General features: G+C 35.5%; 1 protein-coding gene across 2 annotated transcripts; it reads right to left on the bottom strand.

Annotated features, from left to right (window-relative positions):
- Window positions 1-9,949: 9,949 nt before the first annotated feature.
- On the bottom strand, window positions 9,950-11,076 carry LOC105617570 (uncharacterized protein KIAA1143 homolog). 2 transcript variants are annotated; one of them, XM_012199126.1, is made up of 3 exons: window positions 10,951-11,076; window positions 10,392-10,524; window positions 9,950-10,257 (listed from the first exon to the last, which is right to left on the bottom strand). In XM_012199126.1, exons 1-3 carry the CDS (start codon window positions 11,059-11,061, stop codon window positions 10,082-10,084), a joined length of 420 nt encoding a protein of 139 aa, XP_012054516.1. In that variant the 5' UTR covers window positions 11,062-11,076; the 3' UTR covers window positions 9,950-10,081. The 2 variants fall into 2 exon arrangements, with proteins under 2 accessions (XP_012054516.1, XP_012054517.1); XM_012199127.1 differs by having other exon boundaries at window positions 9,956-10,254.
- Between the last annotated feature and the right edge of the window lie 857 nt (window positions 11,077-11,933).

Here is an 11,933-nt window from a genome sequence, read left to right as displayed (position 1 = left end):
AAAGCCGTAGTCACACTATAGACTCTGATTCGTAATTCCCGATTATCATTCAACCAATCATAGCAAAGCACCGGCTACTTCTGATTGTCGAGTCGCGAATAAAAGTCACTCTATTTTCAGTCGGCAACGTTGAATCGAATTAAGTCGGAATTGTTGAACTTTCTTCCCTTGGAAGTTCATCTCCTTAAGTAATTTTTACGCATGGGACTGAGGCTTAATCAAATCTGAAATCCATGGAATGGAAGAAGAATGAGAATCGGAAATCTATAGTGTGATTACAGGGATAAAGATAAAGGGAGAAAATCAACATCCAATCGGTTTGACAGATCGCCGGCCCGGCCGATTCGCCGAGATTTGCGGAGACGATCGGAACTCTTCTCTTCAACGGAACTCGTGGATGTCGCTTTCTGTCCTGCTTTCCACAGTCACTCCCGCGCTTACCGACGTGAAACGCGCACGTTTTCGCCAGCCCGACGGCCCCGTTCCGACTTGTGCTCTCGTGAGATCCCCTCCCGACGTCACGAGACGCCGCTATTCCTACGACTTGCACCAAGACGTCACGTCACGTCACGTCACGTCACACGCGTTCCTTATGTTCTTCTACACTTTGTATCTCTTCTTTTTTTTCCCCCCTTATCCTTTATTTCCTCGCTCACGCGCGACACAGCCGCTGCGATCTTGGGGTATTACAGAGTGCAAAAGGTATATGGCACGAGAACGAGAGCCCGAGAACGGCTTTCCAAAGCGCGCGGGGCGAGACGAGGCCGAGGCGCGGCGATTCCCATCCAGGTGTTTATTACCGTATTCAGAAGCTCCTTCCACCCCGATTCCCAAACTCCTCGTTTATCCTCGACGACGGGCTCGTCCTGCTTGACGCGCGCGCGCGCGCGCGCACCAACTCGAGAGAGGAGATTTACGGCCGTGAAGAAGATAGAATTCTTCTGCGCGATGCACACTCGACTCGACGCGCCGCCGAGGACGCGACGACGCGCGCTTGAGAGCGCAGAAGCACAGACGGACGAACGGACAGACGGATAGACGGGCGGGCGAACCGACGGTGCCGACGGGAGTGTGAGAGACAGACGGAGGGAGACAGACACACACACACACGCGCGCGCGCGCGCGCGCGCACGCACGCACGCACACGGATGACACCGTGTTCGGTCGGAACGTAAAAGCTCGTCCACGACGACGCGGCCGTGCGTTACTCGGCACGCGCGTAACGACGAGCGACGCGGTCGAGGCGTCTTCCATTCATGCCGTTCTCCGCGCTTTTTTTTTCCTCCCTCACTTCAACCATCCAACTATTTCGAATCGTGCGTCTTCGTACGTTTCATTCGCTTCGAGTAATCGGGTGTACGAGAGAGTGCAGCAGGTACAGGTAACGCGCGCGGGTCGCAAGCTGCAACCGACAAGCAGCTTCCCTCTCTCGAGTGGAGGAGTTGAGGTTAATTTTTCCAAGCTCTCCTTCCAACTCTTACTCTCGTACGATCGCGTATCTCCCTCTCTGTCTGTCCACCACATGATATCATTTAGAGATTCTCAGTCGCCGTTGACCGCGTTGTTAGTCCCAATTAATTCTCCCGGTCGGGGCTACAATGCGCTCAAATGGTGTATACGTACCTAGAGACGAAGAGCGAGAAGATGAAGATGACAAACGACAGCGGCGACCACGGTGAGGACGACGACGACGAGGGTTGTCTACGCGAGCGTCGGTCGACGCGACATTGTCGTCGCGATCCTCATCGGTGACGGGCGATCGGCGACGTCGTCGATGGCTGTCGCGTGCAGTGCTGTATCGGCTGCAGTAGCGGTACAAGTACAATGGATACTCCGATTGCTCGTGGGGGGCACGGGGTTGCACGCGGTTTATTCACAAACCTGTAAATAGGGAACACACATTCATCGTTGATAATTGGCACACTAGAGGGCAGGCGCGACGGGGGAAGCGTTAAAAAAGTTACGATCAGGGCCGTAGCGAGTGGCGATTCTTCGGAGGTGCCCTGTCGCACCTCATATCGTTAAAGGTCTATCCAGATGAGACTTGCATATTAAATATATATATGTACATACATATCAGAAAAATCGACCAATCACGCGCAACCAACGCGACGAACGAAACAATATGGCATCCCTCACGCTGAGTTTGATTAGTCGAATAATCGGCCGTGCGCGGCCTACACGAATCAGTCTGAATAAACCTTCGGAGCGTGCATCTGCGCGCTCCTTTTCTTTTTATATGAGAAATAAATGTGTTGAAGAGAAGATAGAGGAGAGAGAGCAACGGCTCCTAGGAAAGATCGTTGTCGAATAGGTCCGTTGCGCGACTCCTGTATCGCTTCACTCCTGAATTTCCTCGAATCTTTCGGTATGAAATGTTAAACGAATAGAATGGGATACTCCAATCTCCTCGACCGAATTAATATCGACATTTCCTCCATAAAAATGTTCGGGTTCCGATATAATTAGCTCGAAAGCAACGGCATTTTCATCAAATTCCATAAAATATGACAAACATGACACGGTGATATTCATAGTAATGTCCTTAAAGTTTGAGGAATATGGATCGGTCTTCACATAATCCATTCTTATTTTAAGACCATCTTATGTAATATCCTAAGATGCTAATAGGACTCTGTGAAGAATTCATAGTGAAGAATTCTATTCTTATTTTAAGATTGTCTTGAGTAATGTCTTATAATGTTAATGCAGCCCTCGTGATCAGTTCATCTTAAAACTGTACTTAAAACGATCTTAAATATAAGTTTCTAATATACTATGGCTGATATTCAGTCAATTTTTATATTTGAGACGATCTTAAGTACAATCTTAAGATGTCGTAAGCCAATCAGAGACAAAGAGCCGTATTAGCATCTTAAGACATTAAGACTGTCTTAAAATAAGAATTGATTGTAAATTCCGGTCCAAATTCCTTAATAAATTGTAAAGACTTAATAGAATTCGAATTAAAAGCTTGGTGATATAAAAATCATGGGCTACTTCCGAATCAAATTCTGATTAATTTAATCGGCTTAAAACAAAATTTTTTATTTATCTAATAATAATCTAATCTTTAATTTAATATAATTAATATAATATTATAATTTAATATTATACATATATTGTAATTAATAATAAAATTTTTAATTTATATTTTCTTCTTTACGATTCAATTTATTTCTTTCTATATTAAATAAAAAAAATTATTAATTATTAATGTTATTCGCATTAATAAAAAGGTATTTAATAATAATGGACGAATTAATCAGAGTTTGGTCAAAGTCGTTTTAGGATAAGCGAACTGCGAAAGATGTTGACCCATCTCGACAGCCGGCAGAGGAAAAATCGACCTCAAGTCGGCCAAAGAATACGCCATTATTTTAACATAGTAGCATATATCTCCGTACGAAGAGAGATGCGTTTTATCTTAATTACTTTTAAAGGCAAAAATGAAAGTGTTAAAATAAACAAAACCTAACCCGTCTTTCTGGTCATCTTATCGCAACAAGACAATATCCAACGGGGAAGAGATTAGCTACGTAACGGTACAATGCCATGATGCCAAGAGGAAACGTGTAGCACTATGCACATCCTTTCATCCTTAAATTCTCATCGTTTAACGGAAATATAACGGTTTCTTGAAAAGCTATTTGAATATTTTTTAATTATGTGATAAAATATGTAACAGATACATAAATTGACAATTAATTAAATTAATTAATTATAATAGTAACTGAACAGTTACATTTTCTGCAAAACGTGTATTCGTAAGTTTTACATTCCGAGAAATTTCTTTGTTCTCGAAAATCTCGTGTAGAGCTCCACGTTTCCTAGCGAGTTTGCAGGCAACTTGCGAAATGATGCGTTTTTGCATGTGCGAGGGTGAGCATTACTCTAAATCAATTTTTCGGGTTCCCGTCTTCTTCGTTTTTAACTGTTGAAATCGTTACTCTGCGCTTCGACGGTACACACAGCGTTGCCAAGTTTACACGCAAAATCAATGCCGTAATAAAAGTAATAATAAAATCGTTGAGTAAGAGTGCATCTTCATATGCAAAATGGGTTTTTGTCGTAACGGGAAAATAGAGATTCTCGGAATCACAATATTATCGAGGGCATGTCGTCACTCTCTCACAAATCTCATAATACAAATTTTATAATAATTAATAATTCCTGTTGATATATTTTTCATAATAATCACAAGAAAAAAAGTATATCGAACGTCAATTACCTTCATTTATACAAGTACATAAGATTAGTTATTTCTCTACAAACGACATATAAAGACTCATTAATAAAAGTATCCAAAAACTTATCAGAAAATGTCAGGTGATGTTTTTTTATCTATAGCGGATTGTAATCTTTTATGTTGCATGGGAACTTTTCTAGATCACAGACCATGTATAAAGAAAGGAATTGAAAGAATCAGTGCAAGAAGGAGGCAGTACTATAACTCAGGAGCTTATTTCTACATTTTTCATTCTTCTGAAAGAGTGTGGATATTTAAAGTATCTAAAATATGCTTGCGGGCATACATTATAAGGCGCCACGTGTTTCTTAGCAATGAATTTCAAATAGATTGAAAATAAACTCTTCTGAAATCTAATTCAAATACAAATCCATGTTTAGGGTGGATTTTTTAAATTATTGACTTACCTAATTCTTGTATCGAAACCTATTTTAATTTCAATCGCGGTGTATCGAGGTCGCAGTCGTTTTTATAGTTGACCTTTTGCATTTATAATCATTTGCGTTTGCATAAAAAAAAAAATTGTTTTCTTTCTACATCGCGATTGTGACAGTCAGTTGCAACACAACGCTTCCTTGTCACAGAAACGATACTTGCATCCGTGCAACTAATCGCACAATCGCGGTGAAGTTGGTCGTTTCAGTTTGTCTTTTTTTTTTGTCGAAAATGAGAGTGCAGCGAATTTATCTACAATCACGTCTAAACGTTTTGGCTATACAGTATCAGTAAAAACATCCAATAAAAAAAAATCAGTTAAAAAACTAAAATCGACTAATATTAGCCAACAAATTTTTATCATAAATACACTCTGTAATCAATTGCAAAAACAACAAATAATATAGCCTATAATGGCAGCAAAATGGCTATATTTTGTTTGAGTTTTAGGTAAGTAATTTTTAAGTGAAAAAATAGATTCAAATAAATTTTTACACGAATATTTATTAGAATTTTATTAGTATATGTATATAAATAAATTTGATTTAATTCGTAATGTTACGACCTCATCAAAATTTGCAAATAAATATTACAAAACGCGATTTTACAATAAGACATACAATAATAACAAAAAAATTAAATAACTTTTAAACTAATAAGAAATATACTCAAATTTTACATAGACACTCAGAGACGTAACATATTAGAACAATCAATGAAATGTTTTGTTAATGTTTTGAGATGTGACATATACATTCTTAAGCTGCTGAAATATTTAATATCTTTTGTATCTATAATCCTTCAAAGCAACGTATAAGTTACAGTAAACGTGACGAAGGCGCAGTGTTTCTCACGATTTCACCATATCTGTGTTTAACAGGCGTAATTCAATCGCCGTTATACTTTTACCGGTGGTTCACGAGTTTAGGTTTAGGATTAACAGTGATATCGCGCGCGTAAGAAGCTTTCAATCTAAAATAAAAATTATTATAAATTATTATATTATTATAAATTAAAAATTATTTAACAAAAATGCATAACAGAAGGGCTAAAAGCCAAATTTTTCGTATATTTAGATTCTTAAAAACACATACGTTTCGACCTATTTGTCAGGTCATCCTCAGTGTATACATGTCGATAAATTAACGCAAATTTAATAAAAATCATAAAACGGTTAAATACAATTTCTGTGCAAATTATAGTATGTAAAATGGTGAACTTATTTCTTCATTCATGTCTGTTTTCATTCGCAACAATGCAATGCTTTCCGTCTTGTCATCTTCGTAGTTACATTCTTCTTTACTTTTTCTCTAAAAATTATTTACCATTTTACAATAATAATAAAAAGGACGGCTGTGACGCGTTTTCAAATAGCAAATTCAAAATAACGTATTGAAAAAAATGCGTATATTGAAATATTTTACTTGGAATTTATAATTTAAAAAAATTAATATTTATTTTTCGTAAATGAAATTATTGAATGATTGACATTTGACGGTGTTACAACAAGAAACATGATAAATAAGTATTGATATACTCGTGCGGATATACTGTTGGAACTATTAAAGCTTGTTGCGGTTATCTCGTAAATAGTTAATTTTTCCCGAAAGCCTTATCTTAATTTTCGTAAAGTAGACGAAGCTTATTTTAATTTTCAAAATAAATGAGGAAACGAAAATTAAAACGAAAATTTGTTTAACAACGAATAGTCAAACAAATAACGAAATTTTGATTATTAATATTAAGATTTTGTATATAGTTAAATATTCATTTAGATAAAAGGAAGATTGTAATTATTAGATTTTTGATAGCAAAACTGTTCAAACGTCGTCGATGTTTCTTCGGTGACTTTTGAAAAGTTCTATTCTCAAGTGATGGTATTTTCTAAGATGGAAGAGAGAATGTAAACGGTGTCAGTGTTCTGATTTTAAGATGTTATGGTAAACGATCTGGAGATATTCTGTTATACTATATTGCATTCTTTATTTTTATATAAAGAAATTTCAGAGTTCGAGATATAATATTTATATAAAAATATTCGATATATATCGAATATATATCCAAATGTTTATTTATAATTATTTTAATAATTATTTATAAAATTTTTATATCTTAGAAAGTAAACCTAGAATTAGTGTCGTAATCTTTATTGTTTCCAAAAAACTATTAAACATTTTTTTATAGGCAATATATTCTATTATAGAAAAATAAACATATAAATAAATAAAAAATATAAGATGTATATGTAAGATGTAGATAAAAGGACATCGTCATCAGAACAGTATTTTCAGCAATTACTTCAGTCATTATTTGAAAAAATTATAATATAATTTTATTATGTGATATAAAGCCGATAAAATTACCAATTACGAAGATCCAGAAATAATAATAAATGAAGTGAAAAAATATTCTAAATTAATTATTATTGGGAAGAACGTGTAAAATCAATAATGCACAGTGTTGTAATTATTCAATTTAAATCGTCAGTTTTATGAAATTATGTACGATATATATCATGAGATATATAAAGTATTTTAACATATTTCGTCACTTATCATGAACAGGTAGAGTGAATCGAACTGAGTTGAAAAGTCCTTTACTATTTTGCAATTTTTCGCAATAGTTAAGATATTAATTACTAAAAATTGCCAAATATTGATCTTGAATAATTTTTACTCAAATATTATCAACTTTATAGAAAAGCTGCAAGAGAACTCTAAAAATTTTTTCAGGATTTTTTATCAATTTTTAGTATTGCATTTTCTTATTTTTACCAATATGAGAAAATACGGTATTCTGAAAAAATTCTGAAAAAATTCTCAGAACTTTATGAGAAGAAAATAAATGATTTTTGTCTCTTGCAGTTTTTATGTATATCAATAAATATCAATAAATACATAAATCAATAACATACATCGGATACATATTATTGCTGCGTTTAGCAGAAAAAAGCAATTTTGCAACTGTTGTAAAATTCTTTAAGGTGATTAGTCTTGGTTTTTCATTATATCTAATTGTAAGTGTATAAATCAATCATATTAAAAAATATTGCAACATCTGCAAAGTTGCTTTTTCTGCTGAACGCAGCTATTGATATATCACGAAGAAAAATAATAATTTTATTATAAAAACGCAAAAAGTTTGCAAAAATTTGAATTATTTATTTGCTGTTTATAGCAAACAAATTTGCATATTTGATAGATACTTTACATTTGTTGCAAATAATTTTTGTAACAAGTATAAAAAAATAAATATTCGTATTATACCTGCAAATAATTTTGCGATCCCTATATTTGCAAATAAAATTTATCGTCATGGATAGAATTATCGTTCATAGCAAATTTTGTCTTTTCTTCGAAAACTTTGAAAAATTGAGAATACATGTAAATTCTATGGTTTCATCAAATTAATTTTGGTACAGGATATCCAAAAATTCCTTTCCCCCCCTTCCCCCTCCTCTCTCTATATATATATATATATATATATATATATTTTATCGGTGGCTTTTTCTCTAGATACGATAAGATCTAAGTAGAAGAAACTGAGTGTGAAGTGAGTGTGAGTGTGAAACTGAGATAAGAAAAACGTGAATTCTAGATAAGTATGATATTTTTCTATTTTAATCGTATTATCCTTATTTTCATAAATCGTTCACGTGTTAGAATTAATTTGCGCGTAGCGCAAAAAAAAAATTCAAACGCTCCTCGTTGATATATGGGCGTAAATAAAATCGACAATCCGACATCTCAATACGGCCCTGTTTATTAATTAAAACTCCCTACTTCGACCTCCATTTTGAATTCCTACTTCCTAGCATTTGTTTACCGAAGCAAGCGTATCGTCATTACAACCATGCAGCGAAAATAGGAGATTGGTACCCATATACGTGAGTTCGTCCGTACAAGATACTGCAGAAGCGAGTTTAAAAAGACTTCTGTTCACCGATAAAGAAGGAAAAGATTGGAAAAAGAAGGTGCTGAGACATGAGGGCGTAGTGCACCTGGCGGACGTGATACGGCCCTGACACGTCGTTCTCCACGCGCGTGCTGCACTAATGAAAAAGCACACGAGTGACACGAGTACACATGAGGATCCAGCAATCAACTAATGCGACGTGCAATCACGCGTATTCGCGCCTCTCTCTCTTGCTTTCTTTTCTTACTGCTCGCTTCCTCGCTCGCGCTCACACATACACACACGCATACACGCGCACGCACACCACGGCCACAGTCCGACCGGTCGGGACTCCCGCCATTTCTACGTGACGATCGCGACGTGCATGGCTCGTCGAACAGCTGCCGACCACGACTGGTTGTCAGTGATCATCCCCCCGGATCGGACGAACGGTTATCGCTGCCGCAAACATACACATTCGATCTCGCGCCGGATTGCCGCGCTTATTTAAATTCACACTGACCGTTCATTCGTCGTACCGGCGAACACCTGCGATAGCACCCGCGGCTCCCAACGTCACCCACGACACGTCGGCGTTGTTCGTGCGTGAGCCGACGAACCGTTCGCATGCACACCGTGTTTATTTCAACCGCGACGCAACACGACGTCACCGATCCACTCCTTTTATCATCGTCGGCGAAACTGCCAAGATGGCGGCCGCCGTCACGTGACTCGCGACGTTTTATGACGTCTGTGAATGTTAAAGGGCCGGCAGCCGGCCATTCGCGTTTGTTGCACGTCATCACGTGACCGTATCCACGTGCGTGTCCAATGGGAGAAGTGTTTCCCTAAAATAAGGGCGAATTACAATCAAAATGGCGTAAACGGGGTGAACATGATTATCACCACGTCCGCCCTTTTTCAATGATAATTGATGAATATGACGATTCGTTGTATTAGTACGAGAGAATTTGAAAAGAAATTTTTAATAAAATTTTTATATATAATAGACTTTATCGTTTGCAGTATTATCGCGAGAGATTCTATCAGCCTTCCATATATTAATTTTTATTTTAATATTTCTTAACCTTAATCACCAAATACGTTTTAACCTAATCTACAGTGCGTAGATATTGTAGATTATTTCTTTTCTTTTTGTTTCTTGTTTTATGCCTCAACTTTTAACTTTTTTTCTTTTCAACCGTTTATCAATAATTGTATTTCTTGGCTCTTCTGAAATATGACAACTTTTATCTCGGACGACGAAAAACGAAAATTTCTTATGAAATATTTTATAACTCAGTCTTCTTCACAAGGGCTTCTCTAGTAATACTAGCAATAATTCTTAAATCGATAAAATAATAGTAATAATTCCTGTAAATTTGTCATATAATTTCAATTATAATATACACAAAGTATTTACAAACAATATTATTTATATATATTGTAAGACGTAATATGTACATTCATCAAATATTAAGAATTCACATTCAATGTCATTCATCATCGTTCCTCATCATTGTCATTAGTATCAAAGGACAGGACAATTTTTTGCTTTTCTCTTTTCGCTTTCTTTTTCACAGGTTTATCTATGGCAGTTGTATTAGAATCTGTTTCTGCTGCTTTAGTCTTGCGAAATATGATCTTCTTAGATAGATCAGCTGGGGCATTATTTTCTTCTGCAATTGATAACTTTGATAGATCAACATAAAAAATTAAATACAATTCATAAGATATTTAATTACATGTTTTGTATAATGTCATATTTAATATTACATGTAGATTTAGAGTAGCCTCTGTATTGAATCCATACCTTTTTCTTTCTGTTTTTTAAAAGCATCTGCTTCTTCTGCCGTCAAATCACCAGAATTTAACACAACAACAACAGGTTGCTCATCGGCCAACTCTTCCCTTTCATCATCGAATATTTTTGGTAGAACTTCTCTCTAATTTAATAAGTGAATATCGTTAATTCTATGCTTGCTACATTTTTATGTTTGTACTATTAGTATAGATTCATTTTAATCTCAGTTCAACTTATCATTCATCTTTGTTTAGTGTTAAGAACTAGAAGAAAATAAAGAATGGAATCGAGAAAAAGTTGAAGCGTGATTAAAATTAATCTGCATTAGTGGATGCAAATCTTAATTTTACAAAAAAAATAAACAGTATAAATATTAAGTATTAATATCCAGACATAACAATTTATAATTATGACATAATAAAAAACTTAAGCACTAATATGTAAACAATAAGCGAATTGGCCAATCACAATAGAAACTGTAAGACAATAACGTAAAATATAGCAAATCCAAAATGTTAATTTGCTATTGTTTAAATTTTTTGTGTGCCATATTCTTTATAAATCATACTTTTGTATCAACAGTAGGACCTTCTTTATATCCGATTTGTTCCTTCAGCTCTCGTAAAAATTTTGGTTCGTTCGGTTTGATATAAGATACATTGTGTTTTTTTCGTGACATAATTTTGTTAACGTCCTCCACAAAAGATTGTTTTGGAAAATAATAACCTGTTACACTACAATAATAACTGTAAACAAAGCTCTCCGTCAGTCTATTTCTTCTTCTCTTTCTTAAAATTCTTATTTGGATTTCCAACCCACTACAAAGATCACAATAACGAGACAAAGAAGGATCCAAAGAGTAAGGATTCAACTCCAGATAACCTCTTCAAAGAGCAGAGGATTTGTTTGTTCATGGCTTACGATTTGCAACCCTATTAAAAACAGGCTTTAATTCTAAGCAGTCCTTAAAGTGGCGTCTACAATGGAATTTAAAGCGTAAAATTTAAGCTTTAAGTGTAAGAATTGATCAATCACAGTCGATCATTCCTCTCACAGTCGACTCTGATTGGTTAATGTCTTATGATTTAAAACTCAAAACTTAAGAAATAGCATTGTAGAAAGTCTATCATATTTGATTATAGTCGATTAGCCTTCATCTATTCATTTCTCAATCGCGATAAAGTCGAGTACAAATCGAGCACATACTTCGCCAAAAAAGGAAGTTTTCAAGTCTTGCAGTTGGCAAAATTTAGTGCCAGTTTCACCAACGTCAGTTAAGCTTTGGCGTTTTTTCGTTGTATAACCGAAAGCAATCACTAAGGCTATCTTCGTCTTCTGATCTCTGAAGACGAAGATAGCCTTAGTTGTGATAACTTCTAGTTGGATAATGAAAAAACGCCCCTTATTTATCTATCGATTAACTTCATCACTAGAATAGCCAACAGCAAGACTTACAAATCTGTCTTTCTCTTATTCTTGTTAGTAATAGTAAAGAAAAAGTGTTGTGGGTAGAGATAATAAATAAAACATTGAAATGTAAATATTTTGATT

This window comes from Atta cephalotes, assembly GCF_000143395.1.
Source record: "Atta cephalotes unplaced genomic scaffold scaffold00013, whole genome shotgun sequence".
Lineage (NCBI taxonomy): Eukaryota > Metazoa > Arthropoda > Insecta > Hymenoptera > Formicidae > Atta > Atta cephalotes.
This window is presented reverse-complemented; position numbering and strand designations above follow the sequence as displayed.

Coding starts and splice junctions, on each gene's coding strand:
- LOC105617570 (XM_012199126.1), bottom strand. CDS start 11,061: ATGTCACGAAAAAAACACAATGTATCTTATATCAAACCGAACGAACCA. Junction 10,525..10,950: donor GTCCTACTGTTGATACAAAA/GTATGATTTATA, acceptor TTATTAAATTAG/AGAGAAGTTCTACCAAAAAT. Junction 10,258..10,391: donor TAAAAAACAGAAAGAAAAAG/GTATGGATTCAA, acceptor TATCAATTGCAG/AAGAAAATAATGCCCCAGCT.